General features: G+C 34.7%; 4 protein-coding genes across 6 annotated transcripts; 2 read left to right on the top strand and 2 right to left on the bottom strand.

Annotated features, from left to right (window-relative positions):
• Positions 1-198: 198 nt before the first annotated feature.
• Positions 199-5471, bottom strand: LOC106650459. 3 transcript variants are annotated; one of them, XM_014368461.2, is made up of 6 exons: positions 5387-5471; positions 3328-4337; positions 2435-2818; positions 2079-2354; positions 654-1153; positions 199-582 (listed from the first exon to the last, which is right to left on the bottom strand). In XM_014368461.2, the coding sequence occupies exons 2-6, from the start codon at positions 3583-3585 to the stop codon at positions 432-434; spliced, it is 1569 nt and encodes a 522-aa protein (XP_014223947.1). In that variant the 5' UTR covers positions 3586-4337; positions 5387-5471; the 3' UTR covers positions 199-431. The 3 variants fall into 3 exon arrangements, with proteins under 3 accessions (XP_014223947.1, XP_014223945.1, XP_014223946.1); XM_014368459.2 differs by having other exon boundaries at positions 2435-2836; XM_014368460.2 differs by lacking the exon at positions 5387-5471 and adding an exon at positions 4415-4529 and having other exon boundaries at positions 2435-2836.
• A 106-nt stretch (positions 5472-5577) lies between these two features.
• Positions 5578-10056, top strand: LOC106650458 (regulator of telomere elongation helicase 1 homolog). Its single transcript, XM_014368458.2, has 10 exons — positions 5578-5846; positions 5929-6614; positions 6684-6950; positions 7017-7324; positions 7477-7846; positions 7928-8185; positions 8268-8507; positions 8585-9064; positions 9752-9896; positions 9961-10056. The coding sequence occupies exons 1-10, from the start codon at positions 5714-5716 to the stop codon at positions 10035-10037; spliced, it is 2964 nt and encodes a 987-aa protein (XP_014223944.1). The 5' UTR covers positions 5578-5713; the 3' UTR covers positions 10038-10056.
• Positions 10057-10070: 14 nt separating this feature from the next.
• On the bottom strand, positions 10071-13518 carry LOC106650461 (dnaJ homolog subfamily B member 12). The gene is made up of 8 exons (XM_014368462.2): positions 12650-13518; positions 12212-12365; positions 11993-12138; positions 11770-11898; positions 11560-11696; positions 11352-11470; positions 11118-11281; positions 10071-11049 (listed from the first exon to the last, which is right to left on the bottom strand). Exons 1-8 carry the CDS (start codon positions 12780-12782, stop codon positions 10940-10942), a joined length of 1092 nt encoding a protein of 363 aa, XP_014223948.1. The 5' UTR covers positions 12783-13518; the 3' UTR covers positions 10071-10939.
• Positions 13519-14763: 1245 nt separating this feature from the next.
• Positions 14764-16440, top strand: LOC106650462 (60S ribosomal protein L7-like). Its single transcript, XM_014368464.2, has 5 exons — positions 14764-14933; positions 15227-15356; positions 15436-15611; positions 15685-16030; positions 16294-16440. The coding sequence occupies exons 1-5, from the start codon at positions 14920-14922 to the stop codon at positions 16402-16404; spliced, it is 777 nt and encodes a 258-aa protein (XP_014223950.1). The 5' UTR covers positions 14764-14919; the 3' UTR covers positions 16405-16440.

Consider the following 16440-nt stretch of genomic DNA (forward strand, 5'->3'; position numbering starts at 1 on the left):
AAAATCTTAAGTAATTGCAATTTTGAGTAAATTTGCGTAATCATTGGTCTTACGCAGGCTTGCCAAAATTTCATTATTTTCTCACCCTGGGTGAGAGGTAGCACTGTTTCAAAAGACAAACTTATTTCTTGTATGTAAAAGCAAATAAAAAAATATACAAATTGGGTGGAAGCTAATTAAAAACTCTCATCTAAAAAATATGCTTTGGAACAAAATAGTTAGTTCCATCCCCATCATATAGTGTGTTATATTATCAAATAGGTTTTTGTACAATTTTTTTATGTATAGAAAAATTTAACATCGGCAGATACAAGTATGCATAGTCGACCTTATTTAATTATCGTTTCATTAGCCATTGATCGATTTTAATGAGTAATTATATTGATTATATTTACATATGTACATATTTCAAAAAATAGTACAAACATTTATTAACAATTAGAGTTATTGTAATTAGTCCGTCCTCCCATTTCCAATAAGTATCGATCTGGGTGATCTAACCATTCTGATGTACTTAATTTTACTACCTGTTGTCTTTCTGCTTCCTTCACTTGCCATTTTTTAATTTCAAGTTGTTTTTCTCTGTTAATGACAATAGTTAATTAACAAATTTATAAAAGTAACCAATAGTATTAAATATCGATTATACATACTTGGACTTAGAATTTCCACAACCCCATACTTCAAGACTAGATAATCTGTAAGGCACGCCAGCAAAACTAACTGAACTAAAGTCTTGATCTATCGATACACACGGATTTCTTGGATCGGAACCTGCTCTCAGTCCTTGTGGATAACCCCTGATACTTGTATTTAAATACAGAAGCTTTGGACCTTTTTGTATGACGCGATAATTGGGTAACAATTCAACAACCATAGAGTCCTCATTACCCCAATACAAGTGACTTTCACGCCACTCCATGGACGAGCATATGCAGTAGGTAGGATAAGTACGTCGGTCAGCATCCAGGGCACCCTCAGCACGTATAAAAGTTAAAGTTGGTCCATGGTAACTGAGAACGTGATGCAAAAAACGATTGCTACCGCAGCCGTGTTGATTACTATTGTAAAGTAGTGTCCAGTGTCGAGGACAAGCCATACCAGACATCTTTTCAATGAGTGCTTGTACTTTATCTTTGTTATCTTCTTCTGACTATAAGTAGAAATTTTGCTCATAAGTGACAGTTTTCAGAATTTTTTATCATAATGCTATGATTGTTCATTAGATAAATGAAAGTATAAATTAGCTGGTTGGCAGATATAATATCTTTCAATATTAGGCCCATGCATATAAATAACGACAGTGTCTATTAAAATGATGCCTCATTCTTTCAAAAGAAAGCATAACATCTTTTTGATAAAAGCCATTGATCCATGTAAGTCTTATAGCAACATTTATGAATGTGTTATCATGTATATATTATTTCCTACAAAATTTGAGTATTTAAACAAAATTTCATTCAAGTTATGTTTTCATTAAAAAAAAATTAACTGCATGCAATAGAATTCTATGTAAATTAATAGTCATTCAATTTACATACTTTCTATCCTGTGAGTTGGAATGAGATATTCTAATATTTAGTTGAACAAGAAATAATATTTTTCACATGCAGAAATGAAAAATTAATTTCTAACAAGTTTCACAGCATTTTTATAAATGTCAATGTAATAATTTGTTAGAATTAAGAAGCTACAAGATTTTAGTGCAATAACACAATATTTACAACAAACCAAATTCCACTTGTTTGGTAGTCATCAGCCAGTCAAGTAAAAAGTTACAAGTGTCTACAGATGACTAAACACAGCTTAGCAGATTCCTGTACTTTACACAAATTTACTTATACATACAAATCTAATACTTAACAATTGAATACACATTAGTTCACAGATATCAATACACACTAGATATTTTGTTAATTTTATTATACACATTAAATTACAACATATTTTCTCAACACTGTCAAATGCATAAAAAATAACAAAGAGACAAAATTAACAATAATTTAACTCAATTGTAAACTAATAGTAAGAAAACTAAAGATGCAATGCTTTCAATGGAAAAAAATGAAAAAATTTACCTGTGTATAACAATCGGGTAATGTTGAAGCAAGCAGCCACACGTAACTAATGGGTAATATAGTTTCTGCGTAATCTGTCCACTCAGGCTGATCCAAAATAGGAGTTGATGGTGAAAGATGCATACTTGATTCTTTTGCTAATAAAGTTTTACTATTACGATATGCTGTTGTTAGGACATGAACAACATATCTGTGGATACCATGCACCACCCCAGCACAATTATTCCACATCCAATTGGTAACAAAATTTACAGAGAGAGAATCTTTTCCATGGAACTTGAAAAAATAGTAACATAAATATTTGCTTTTTTTCATTTCAAATTGTAAAAATTGTTAGATCTGGTAAAAATGCTTACACATGAAACCACAACAGCATTGATTATATTCAATAGCTGAGGACAGGAACTGTTTCTGTTTTCAGACATGGCCAATCTGTATGATACTAGAAGTAATTCCCGAAAGCCATCGGGTGTAATTTCGTTTTCGCCAGGATTTTCGGCAAACATCTTCACATACATTTCTAGTACCAACTGATCAAACATGTGAGATAAAAATTTCTCGGTCTGCTGTTTGAAAGCTGACAGGCCGAGATGTTTTGATTTTGTTGGGGAGTGGCTAGTGTGCAAAAAATTAAAAAGTCTATCCGCAAGCTCGGGATAGCTCGGGAACAAATACTGTTGGAAGACTTGGAGAGAGATGCCGTTAACACCCTCTTCTCTCAGCGTTATGTCTGAAAGAATCTTTGGAAAACGGAATAACTTTGTCATGAAAAAAAAAAGAAACGAAAAATCGTCGAATTACTTAGCATGAATAATACTTTGATAAGGTAATTGGTTTTAATGAATATTTAAATTGTTGCACTGCTGCAGCAGCCCTCTTTGATCGATGCGTATGAGGATTGACGCGAGGGCAAGAGTCTCACCCGCGCTCCCATTCGAAACGATCGAGGATGTTTTAGTATATGTGGTCTCTCGACCGACCGACAAGCGGCGCAGGCACTGGTGTGACATGTGTTCGCTGGCTTTGTCATCGTCGGAATAGAAGAGAAAAGATGTGAATAATAACAATATAACAGTATGTACTGCATTGGTCACATAACTCGAGATTTATACCATTAACCTACATATGTTGATATAGGTGGTATAGCCCAAGTCGTATAAAGTTTCTACACCATCACCATCAAAGTATCATTATGGAAAAAAAATGAAAAAAAAATTAGCTAAGCATTGAATTGTCAGATAACACCTACCTTGGCCAACTTATCAATAGGCAAAAATTGACTGGATAATATCTCGGCGCTCGATGGACTGCGCGACATAGCAGCTTGTTGTGATATCGCCTGATTGCTTCCGCCAGGTCCGTTGATGTTATTCGCAGACGACGAAACCACCGAAGCGGCAGCAGCAGCCTCGATTTGGCTGTTGAGTGCATCGGTCAAGAACAGCTTCGACGGCGGTTTCGCAGTTCTCTTGCCGTTCTTGTTACGGCTGCTCGTATTGTTGCCCATGATGATGTTATTCGTCTGCTGCTGCTGCTTTTGTCGAGTTAGTACTTAATACTTATCGTAGTCTCGCTGCCAAAACAAAATAAAAACTGACGAGGCGCAAAGCGCTGCAGCGTGGGTGCAGTATGCGGCGACGGTACGACGACACACACGACTACTACAGCGACGACGACGACGACGACGACGTCAATGAGATGTCTCGATCACGAAGCTGCGGGCAGCTACGATATTTCTGCTTCGACTGCTTGATCGAGAATGACTGATCATATAGCTGACCAAATGTTCAGCTACAGCCTATATATATGTAAGCCATGCCTCGTGCCGCTCGCTCTCTACACGCGCAGCATACACTGAATTGTACTAACTTATAACACGAAACCAACACAATAGCCACAGCGCGCAGTAGCGTCACAGACTTGGCAAGTCTCTCGCCGCGATGCAGCATGAGACTTCGAGAGACGTGTATAGCTATATAATATAATATTCACGCCAGAGACCCACGTGACTGAGCTGCCTCGGTCTGCTCGTCTCTGTGAGGCGTTGATTATGGTGCGGGAGTGAATAATAATGCACCCACATGCATCAATGTCGCATCTCGATGACTTTTGTCTCTTTTCCTCGTTCACGAGCGATGTTTTTCTTTGAACGTAAATTATCTAACACATTAAAATCCAAGGTAACAAAGCCGTTCGTCAACTTCAATTGTTTGCGATGGAACAGCTATACCGCACGATAGCATCGGCGGTACCTCGTGCCTGAAAAATCGGTTAGTTACGGTTAAATAAAGATTGCCCAGTCGCTCGACATTGCGATCTTTAAGCAAATTTCTTACTGCGAGGTAGCGAATTTAATATAACTACGTGCAAATAAAATTTCCCACGATCTAATATTTTATATTGTGTCTCTGAAATGTCTCAAAATACACACGAGTACGAACGAGACTTCGCTAGTCGACGTTAGAAAGATAACTGAACTAAAAGTTATTTTTTGACGTTCGATTGATATACTCTTATATAATTAAGCTTCAGAGTCGACATTAGCGAAAACTTTGTTTCCAGATAAGTCGCTAGGCGGCTATCTCGATTTCTTAATTATTTTATTATGTTGCTATGAGTAATAAACATTTAATGACGTAAAAAATTTACCCACGTTTTGGCTTTACGATTTTTCTGAGTCTTTTTCGTTATTTTACGATGGCATTTTACTGATAAATATTTGGTATTGTTTCTAAGAATTATACCATTTTCGAAAATACTTCGAAATTCGTGCAGCTGCATTTATTAAAAAATGAATTATCGATTAATACACCGTAAAATGTTTAACTGTATATAAATTTTCGTTCAATATGTAGACAAAATATGCCTTTGACTGTTCAGAATTAGAAAAACAAAGCCAGAAATCAAAACCGAAATTCGAAAAAATATCCTAGAATCGATGGCTTTTCTTTCAACTGTCTCAATGATGTACATTATAGTTTTATTGTAGTTTTCGATTTCATACGTCTGTTTTTTTGTCATGCATTACTGCATACTGAATGAGTTATTTTTAGGTAATTTAACAGATGCTCTCTAATACCATGAAATTCACATTTGAAACTCATACGATCGACCAAAATTACCTCATCGATATAAAAGCCTAACCGCTATTATCTTTCGTTCATTGAAATGTGTGAAATCAATCATTACTGGAATTCTTTCGGCGGTCGTGTTCTTTGATGTAACAGAAAGTTTTTTCAATCTAAGATCGTATCGCTGAGAATAATTAGTTAGATGAGTAATACAAAACTTGTTCATTATATACTCACATCACAGCATTAGCAGTTCGAACAATTGTCTTAAGATTGTAGTGTCAAGTTATCAATCAGCAGCACAGATGTTGCAGTTAGAGCAAGCGAACTAAACAGTCGACTATACTCTGTATGTAAACTCAATGCTGTGTATATCTGGCGCGCGGGCACATGTTCACAGTTCACACGTTACAACATGAAAACTTAATGTCGTCTGCTACCGCCTACCGGTTCTTGGCTTCTCGAACTCAAAAGTCATACGAGTCGTTTAGATCAGTTTGACGACAGATTTTTATTTTTGTTTATTTTTTTTATTTTTATAATTTGATTCATACATTATTAAAGATGCAGGAGATAGAACTTAAGGGTGTCGTTGTGAAATTTCCTTTCCAACCTTACAAGGTTCAAGAGGATTATATGTCCAAAGTTATAGAATGTTTACAAGATCGTAAACATGGTGTTTTAGAATCTCCGACAGGTACCTAGGTTTATTTGCTTTACTAAAATCTTCATATCAATCAATATTTGCGCTGTTTTCATTTATTTATTTTTTCTTTTAGGTACGGGTAAAACATTATGCCTGTTATGTTCCTCGCTGTCATGGCTTTTAGTCAAAAAAGCTCAACTTCAAATGCAAGTCCAGACGGCTGATTGCCTGGATCAAGTTGCATCTGGAAACGATTATGTCAGTCAATTTAGCAAGAGTTTGAACAAAGCCGGCGGTAAGGCTCTGGTTGAAAATCCAAATGCTGCATGGGAAAATCCCAAAATCATATATGCGTCTAGAACACATTCTCAGCTTTCTCAAGCTATGCAAGAATTAAAGAGGACTGCTTACAGTCATGTTCGTGTTACAGTTCTTGGATCTAGAGATCAACTGTGCATAAATCCTGAAGTGGCTGCAGAGCCAAATACCATGAACAAGATACACATGTGTCAAGCTAAAGTGAAAAATAGAACTTGCCATTACTACAATAATGTTGATTTGAGGAAAGATGATGCTTCTATTACAGATAATATTTTGGACATTGAGGATTTGGTAAAGACAGGAACAAAATTAAGATGCTGCCCTTACTATTTGTCCAGAGAACTCAAGCAAAGTGCTGATATTATTTTCATGCCTTACAATTACATCCTTGATCCTAAGACTAGGAAGACTCAAGGTATAGATTTAAACAATAATGTGATCTTATTAGATGAGGCACACAACGTTGAAAAAATGTGTGAAGAAGCTGCTTCTTTGCAAGTAAGAATTAATTCTAATACACAATTCCTAAAGCCTGAAAATTCAAATTTAAGATGTTTTTTTTTACAGATAAGCAGCACAGACATTGCTGTTTGCATAGATGAAATAACATATGTAATGGAAGCAATGGCTAAAGAGGAAGAAAATCCCCCTGATTTTAATTCTGAAGAAGCTGATAAAATGGTTGCTAAAGATTTTACCTGTGATGATTTAGTTGTTTTAAAAGCAATGTTTTTAGAGTTAGAAAAAGCCATTGATGCTATACAAATCAAGAATCGTGAGGAAGGTGATACTTACCCTGGTGGTTATATGTTTGAACTTTTGGCTAAAGCAGATGTAAGTATGTAAAAACATGTACAATAAAAATTTTGAACAGTCAATATATTATAAGTATGATTTTAGTTGACCCAAGGAAAAGATCAACTTGTGATTGATAAATTAGACAAAATTATATTATATCTAACTACCGTTAGTGGAACTTCATTTCAAAGAAGGGGAAATGCTCTCCAGAAATTCAGCGACACATTGAGAGTGGTATTTGCTGGATCAGCAAATGCTAATTATAGAGATAGGATAAGGAAATGTTACAAAGTGTACATTCAAAAGGATCAACCAAAAAAGGCATCCAATAATTCTTGGGAATCAAAAAATAAGATCAATAAAACTGAAGGAAAGTTGATATGCTATTGGTGCTTCAGTCCTGGATTTGGGTAAAGCAATAAATTTTAATATAATATTAAATTTTAGAATCTCAATTTTTGAATAAATCAATGGAAAGTCTGTACTCCTATTGAATACTTAAATTATTGTAATTACTTGTTAAACAATAAGTTTAATTTATTTATATGAATTATGTTATTAGAATGCAGAATATGTTAGATCAAGGAGTTCGTTCAGTTATTTTAACCAGCGGAACTTTGTCTCCATTAAAACCTTTCATATCAGAAATTGGAATAAATATTTCTGTGCAATTAGAAAATCCTCATATTGTATCTGAAAAACAAATATGCGTTGGTGTTGTGGCAACTGGTCACGACGGTTACACGCTGAACTCCTCATATAACACGAGAAACGATCCAAATTATATCGCTTCGCTTGGAGAAACGATAAAAATTCTTAGTTGTATTTTGCCGCACGGTTTGCTAATTTTTTTCCCTTCATATCCAATTATGAAAAAATGCCAGGAAGAATGGCAACGGATGGGAAAATGGTCTCAAATCGAAAATGCCAAAGTGAGTTTTTTTAGTGAAATTTTTTATTTAATCATATAGATTCTCACGAAAATCGTAATCTAATTTCTGATACCTTAAAAGGCAATTTTTGTAGAACCACAATCAAAACATGGTTTCAATAGCCTAATGAACGATTATTACAAAAAAATTAACGATCCTACGCTCAGAGGAGCTATTTTCATGGCTGTGTGCAGAGGAAAAGTCAGCGAAGGTTTAGATTTTGCCAATGCTAATGGAAGAGCAGTCCTCATTACAGGGTTACCTTTTCCACCTTTGAAAGATCCTAGAGTCATATTAAAGCAGAGATATTTAGAAGAGAACAGAGTGCCTGGAGTTGAGGTAAATAATAGCATTTTAAACAAGTTTTCTGCTTTTAAAAATGGAAACAAAATCAATGAATGTGAAATCTTTTTTTTTATAGAGTTTAACAGGACAACAGTGGTATCAACTTGAGGCATCAAGAGCCGTTAATCAAGCTATAGGACGGATCATTCGTCATAAAAATGATTATGGTGCGATACTACTGTGCGATTGTCGATTCGATAATCCATCGTTCAAGCAACATTTGTCATCTTGGATCAGACCATACATAAAGAAATTTCCCCATTTTCGAGGTGTCGTCAAAGAACTGAGAGAATTCTTCAAATATGCCAAGGAACACGTGAGCATGAGTTTATGATTGATAATATTTTCCTGAAACAGGGCTACTAAAAAATGTTAATAAATATCTTTTTATAGTTACCACAACCGGCAAACACTCACTTCGACGTGAGTGGAATGGCCTTACCCGCAGTACAGGCAGAATTTGATACTACCGCGAAAAAAAGATCAAATTCAAATTTTGTCGCCGGAAATTGTGCAACGACGAACGATGATGATACTTTCGATCTAAGCACGTATAAAACCGAACAAATGTTTGAGGAAAAATCGAAGGATAAGAAAGATTTTGCATCTTTATTCGAAGTAAAGCAAAAAACTGCCATGAATTTTGCAACTTCTAAGCTCCAACAGGACAAGGAAAGCTCAATAGATAAAATGTTGGGAAACATTAAAGAACCTGCTGCTAAGAAGAGAAAATTAAAAATAACTCCGATTGATTTTGTTTTTGATGAACCGCTTCCTATAGTTTGTACACCAGTTCCTTCAACTTCTTCCGAAAGTCCGAAGCCGGAAGAAAAGAAAAGTTCTAGAGAACAGGGCATGAAGTATTTGAAAGCTGTGAGTTTCAATTTTTTATTATACCAATTGTGTTAAGTGATTTTCCGTCAACTCAGCCAACCAAAAAATTTGTCATATATTTTATTTAATGAACGTATTTATTGATACGTCAGAGATATCTCAAAATTTTAATAGAATTTGGAATCCTCAATCACCTGGTTTCATTTTTCATTGGAAATACACGGTTATTACGATTATTTAAAAAATCCTAGCTCAGTCAAGATGATTTAATAAAATAATGCTAGAGAGTTTTTTTTACTGAAAATCGTCCAAATTGTTATATTGAAAACTTTTAGAAAAAATGTTCTAAACTATTTTGAGCAGTCTAAAAAATTGCTGCGATCCACAGCAATATAAAACACAAAATCGAATTAATAATCCGGACAATAATCACTAAAAAATCCGCAAAAGATTCTTACAATGCAAACTAATATTTACTAAATTTCATATAATTTCCAGTAAAAGAGCGCTGATACTTTTCTTATAGTCACTCTATGCTGAGCTAATTTAGGGCCTCTGAAAAAGAGTGATAGTCGGTCTCAAAACCCCTATCTAAATTTTAGGACATTTTTTATGTACTAAACAATATCTTTATCACACTGGATTCACGAAAATTTTTTGGCCGGTTGAGTTGTTCATCAACCATATGTATTTATTAATTTCAAAAAATCATTGAATCGTTTGCAGGCGAAAGGGACATTATCAAAAGAAAATTATGCAATTTTCAAAAAAATGGTCGCTAATTATAAGGAAAAAAGTAGCTTTGAAGAACTCATTATGACTTTAGAAGAGCTTTTTATGAGTAAACTCAAAGTTCGAAAATTATTTGTTGGTAAGTAAAAATTTTTTTGTCTATTACTAAAACTTTACCGTTTGTCATTATTTTTTTATTATAGGCTTTCGAACTTTCGTAAAGAAAGAACATTTAAAATCTTTTGACGAATATGTAGAAATGATGGAAGGTAATTTTTAGAGCTGATTTTAAATAATAAAAAAACTTTAAGTATCTATAGAATTGATAGAAAATGTTCTCATTTGTCATTATTAAACAGTATTTTTGATCATACGAATCATATTTTAAAATTTGTCAATAATTATGAATAATTGACAAATAATTTATTTTTTTACTGTGTAAAGCATCAACAAATATAGACATAATCATATTTACACGCAAATGTATGTAATAAGTTTAATTAAAATTTGTTAACAAATAATATAATTTTTTCTAAACAATATCATTTATAGCCCTTAAATATTTGGATAATCCAACAATTTTTTGGACAATTGTATTGTTGAAACAGTGCGGTATGTACAAAATGATTCGGTATTTATTTAATTAAAAAGATAATTATTTCAATTCTCAAAATGCCATTATTTTAGTGAATTTAGTTTTGAGTGCCATTTTAAATTAATCTATTTAAATAACAAATTGAAATAAATTAAATTGCTTTAGCTATTGATCTGAGAGATAGATTTAATCAAATAGAATTTATATTTGTGAATTGATTTACTTCACCAAACTAAGCTGTAGTTTTCAAATAATTTCGAAATTATTATGCTTTAGTTTTTCGAAATTATTATGCTTCAGTTTTTCGAAAATTGTATTCGGTAAATTGTATTTAGTAAGGCAAGATAAAACTTAAAAATTTTACCCATAATGCTCAACCTAGAACTCATAAAAGTCCCTAATAAATTTCTTAAATTCATTTCTATAATAACATCCAAGAAATTGATCTTAGATGTAATACTTTGTACAGTAAACCTATCAACAGAATTTCTCCATAATTTTCTTGCGCAAACTCATAAATAAATTTGAAGTAAAGCTAGTTTGAAATTACAAATTTGTAATCAAAATCTTTCTTCAACATAGATAAACTATGCAGTCAAATCTTGAAGTTTTCGACAAGAAGGTGTTTCTATGTTCCGTGCTCTCTGATATTGTTCTTGATCACCAAAACTTCTTGCTTTCCACATCATAGATTCTCCTAAAATATGATTAGCATAAATATTGATGCTTAAATTAATTGTTCAAATATAGCAGGATGATTCTTACGGTAATTTCTTTCTCGATAACAAGAGTGTCGTAAAAAATTTGTATATTCTTCTTCTACAGAATGTTCCAGTCTTCTCACATTACCATCATACTCTGTATGAAAGTTTTCTTTTACATAGTAGGGTACTTTTAAATTTTGAGTTGTTCTAAGCACTGGATATTTGCTATATAGGATGAATAAAAAACAAACATGTAATAATATTCTGATAAAATCATCTTCATTTAGATACTTACGAATTCACATGCAAACTATAAACAGGATCAGAGATGAAAAAACTACTCATCATCGATAAGACTATTAACAATAATACAGGCAACATTTGAAGGAATGTAGTGTAACCATTGGCTTGTTGCTAAAATATAAAATCAAAATTTAGTAAATTTTGAAATATTTTTAAGAACTTATTTTTATAAAAAATATCTTTCATTAAAAAATCATTACTTGATGATTATGAGTATTGTTATGGGCATGAGCTTCATCACGTCTCATCCACCTTCCACCACCTCTTCGCATGTAAAAATCTTGTTGAGGAAATCCACCAAAGAACATATTAAACAGTTCTTCAGCTGTTATGTCAGCTGTAACAAGGCAAAATTCATAATTAGTAGAAATATCATTGAATATATAAAAATTAAGTTTAGAATCATTTACCTTCAAAACCTCTTGTATAGCTATAATGAGTATGCGGTGATCTAGAGCTGACTCGTTCTTCATTTCCGTACATATCATACTGCTTTCTTTTCTCTGAGTCAGTTAAGATAGCTACAGCATTTCCAATAGCTATCAATCACATAAAAATCATTAAAATCACCAATTAAACCTTCATTGTTACTTAATTTTGATTTTATCTTAAAATTTTCAATTTCATGTTTACCTTTGAACGCTTCAGCTGCACCTGGTGCTTTATTCTTATCTGGATGTAACTGCAAGGCCAATTTTTTGTAGGACTTTTTGATATCACTATCGGTTGCATCTTTCTTAAGACCTAATATTTCATAATAGTCTTTACACTTCTTTATCCTGCAATTGTAAAGAATTTGTACAAATGAATTGTCATGTAAGGAATTGCAATTAAACGGAGTTCAGTATTTACCTTTTGACATGTTCCAATTGTTCTTCTGTGTACTCTATAGTTGCTTGAACGCTTGGTCCATTATTTTTGGCAGAATTGTATCTCTTTCTAACCTCTGGCTCAGTGTCAGGCTTTGGAATTTGCTTAGACATGAGGGTTACCGTTGTCAGCAAATCTAAATAACAAAGTACAATTTGGTATGATCAAGATTAGATTGCCGCATCAAAGCGTATTTTAAAGCACGCATTCGATCGAGTCACATTGCCTCGCGCATTTTCTCACGTGAGAAAGAGTCAAAACTATGTTCTTGTTTATATCTATACATGAATGTGTAATGAAAATGAATCGTCAAATTGCAAACGCATATCAACATTGTATGTACACGCAGAAACGTTCGCCACAATGACATATGCTATATTACGTAGATAGAAAAAAAAAACAGCCATGGCTCATGCTCACCCTCGGCTTTATTGGTCGGATAGAGTCGTTGAGCTTTCTTTAAAAACTTTTCGGCTTCCTCGAAGCGCTTTTCGCGCACGTAACGCTCGGCTAGGTCGATGCAGCGTTCGGCTTCGTCCTTGTTGCCGTCCATCCTCGCAGGATACTTGTGTAATTATTATTATTATTTCTCACACGTACACCTAGGCACGTACGGGAGATTACTTGCTAGCCCCGTCGTCGTGTTGATAAGCGCGTCGAAAATAATTTTTTGCGCCTATATATAGCTACACGTATACAGTATCCATGTAGCAGTCGAGTCGTACACGAAAGTAGAATAATTGATCGATTCGTTACGACGATTACGAGCGCGACGTATAATATGTAAGGATGGGCACACTTTGATAGACTTTATTGCACTCACGCACATACAGACACGCACGGACACACAAACACCTATACACCGCTCGAAAACTCGTTTATCAAACTCGGAGTCGAGTCGAGAATCCAGCTATTTGCAAGATCAGCTTGACATCACTCTGATTCTACAGGTTCAAAGCGTTCAACCTAAATCGAGCGTTCAAAGGTAAATTCGGAGCTCGAGCAAAAGGCATATACAGGCGCAAAAAAGAGTCGTCGTTGTCGTCGTCGTCAGCTCGCAAGCGAGGGGCAGACAGGCCAGCCAGTCAGTCAGTCAGTCACACGATGACTCGGAGCAAGAGCAGCAGAAAACGCTGTTATTACTCGTTTCTAGATACACAAATATACGCGCTCGATTATTGACTAGATCGCGCACTACACACGGGCCAGCCAGCAGCACATTTGCAGTCTATATAACAATGATGACTTGTATAGTAGTGCTGTATAGTAGGCGCGCGATATACACGTAAGCTCCGCACTCCGCACCACACGTATACAACACGTAAAACTCATAGACGAGAGAGTCACGAGTATAAATGTGTGTGTACGTCTGCGACTGTGTATATAGATACACTTGTGTTTAATGTATATCTATAGTTATCGACGTATATATACGTCGAGCGGATGACCGATGATAAAAACACACACGACAACTGCTGCTGCTGTGGTGCGTGCGATTAGACAAGTTCCACCATGACGTATAATAAGGCGTAGCGAGAGGTAGGGGGAAAGGAACTTTTTTCGTATATATTGCACCGATCGGTCGCCGCCGCCACCGCCGTCGCCGTCGACTGACGTGGACTATTTGCAAGTACACACGCGAGTTAGCGCATATTTGCCACTTACCTGTAATGTATATTTGCAGGCTCACGACGAGTCTTTTTTGTATATTCGCTGTACTTTTTATTTAAGCCACGTTTGCAACGGTCGCCGCTTGTTGAACTTTATACCCCATATGAGCTTTTCGGTCTTAGCAAATATAATAACGAAGAAACGGAGCGCAGCGTATCTAAAATTGAACGTTTTTCCGACTATTTATAGTTGTAGTTTCTTGTTTTCTTTATATGCGTAGGTACCTACTCCAATGTTACACAGCCGAATTCAATTTCTCGCACAGGCGACTCCAAATGCGCAGTTATTGTGCGCTACGCCAGAAATTCTACTCGGGGAAATTTCCTTCCAAAGGTTGTGAATATTTTAATTGAGTATTATAATGAAGCCAGTAATGGCACTATTATGCCTCGCAACTAGATAGATAAAAATGACGATTGATGATTTACACGAAATTTCATGCATCGATTGCAAATGTACTTATACCATCGGTCGATCGGCATTAAATGCAATAGAATTCAATATTATGTCTGAAATAAACACATTCGTTCAAACAACTATCTGTTGGAAAATTACTCGTTGACTCTGATACTACAGTAAGAACCTCCACACTTCTGTTACAAGTATTCTTTATTTTGATTGAAAACTATCACAAAGTTCGCCCCGCATTCAAATTTTCATACTTATTTAATCGTTCCTTTGAAAATGTAGTAAGTATTGTAGATTATTTTATGTTATTATTATTGTTTTTTATCTCAGCTGTTTACACAACAAAGAATCAATAAATTATGATTGGATCCATAAATTTAAATATAATAGAGTTCGCGCGAAAAATCGCAAAATTAGTAGTAGTAGTAGTAGTAGTATAATAAGTTTATTGTCATAAGCGTACATGCGCATACAGACTTTAATCGCAAAATTCGCGGCGTGTGTACAAATACGCTCTCTGAGGTGTATGCCGTGAACTAACCGTGTCATGCGATTACTGCAGACTGCTGCAATCTGCATGCACCTGCAATATTTATTTTACTTCGAACACGATGGCGGCATTAATGTAAGAATATTGTCAGAAAATTTATTTATTCGTCTTAACAACAGTATCGATTGATGCAAAATGTGAATGTATTACATCCAAAAAATCTGATTATCAGAATTCACCTGATGAAGTGTAAAAGTTTCAACGAAAGCCCATGCAATCATGGCAAAACATCAACATGCGCACACTAACCTTATATTCCGGCATATGAGCCACCCACGTTTTTGCCACTGTCGATCTGTTATCATTGTTGACATCTTCCAGTGACGAGAGCTCGTTGTCCAATAACATAATGTTTCTTTGTTGCGCAGTTCAGGCCCAGGTATGGCCCCGATGCCCAAACCAGGGTCGAAGGTTTTGCCAAGAGTACCGGAAGCGGTACTGAAAAGGCTCAAACGTAGGGAAGATGCTAGGATATTGAAATATAATCTCGATCTTGTAGTGAGTACTCCATTTTATCATATTTTATTTGATATATTTTTTAAGACCATTTTAGTTATTGCTATGTTTGAAATTTTAGAAAAAGATCAGACGTCTTGAAACCAGAGAGGAGCTTCTGAAGAGAGCTGAAAAGTATACTAAAGAGTACAGTCTGAAGGAACGTGAAGAAATTCACAACATTCGTATGGCTAAAAAACATAGTAATTATTATATTCCAAGTGAAGCTAGACTAGCTTTTGTCATCCGTATTCGAGGGTAAGTTTACTTCTTCATTGTCCATTAAGTGTTATAATTTACACTTATTTGAACAATTCTTTTTTCTTTATAGTGTTAACCAAATTCCTCCAAAGCCAAGAAAAATCTTGAAATTGTTCCGTTTGAAACAAATCAGTAATGGAGTTTTCATCAAATTGAACAAGGCCACAACTAACATGCTCAGAATAATTGAGCCATATGTAACCTGGGGTTATCCAAACCTTAAGAGTGTGAAAGCACTTATTTACAAGCGAGGTTTTCCTAAAATTAATAAACAGAGAATAGGGCTTACAGCCAATGGCTTAATTAAAAAAGCCTTAGGTAAGAAGGATATTATCTGCATGGAAGATCTAGTTCATGAAATCTTCACCGTTGGTGAAAACTTCAAATATGCCAGCAACTTTTTGTGGCCATTCAAGGTAAATTAGTATTTTTATTTACTATAGTGATATATCACTGAAAAAAAATGATATAATTGTCATTGACACTGGCATAGTAGCTGAAATATATTTGTTTCTGTTACTTCCTACAGTGTCAAAAATTAATTTGAGAACCCATTACTTCATAACTGTTTACTAAGTTGTGAAACAAGTAATTCTTACACATTTTTTCCAAAGCCCCAACTTTTTTTGAAAATGTTTGAAACGCAAAATTCTTAATAATCAATTTATGTTATTTTCAGCTCAACACCCCAACTGGTGGATGGCGCAAGAAGACCAATAATTATGTTGAAGGCGGCGACTTCGGTAACCGCGAGGAGAAAATTAACGAATTGTTGAGGCGTATGGTTTAAGATCGACTGAATTAAAAAGTAAATTTTTCTAAAATA

The sequence above is a fragment of the Trichogramma pretiosum genome, unplaced genomic scaffold, assembly GCF_000599845.2.
Source record: "Trichogramma pretiosum strain Unisexual culture from Peru unplaced genomic scaffold, Tpre_2.0 scaffold3, whole genome shotgun sequence".
Taxonomy (NCBI): Eukaryota; Metazoa; Arthropoda; class Insecta; order Hymenoptera; family Trichogrammatidae; genus Trichogramma; species Trichogramma pretiosum.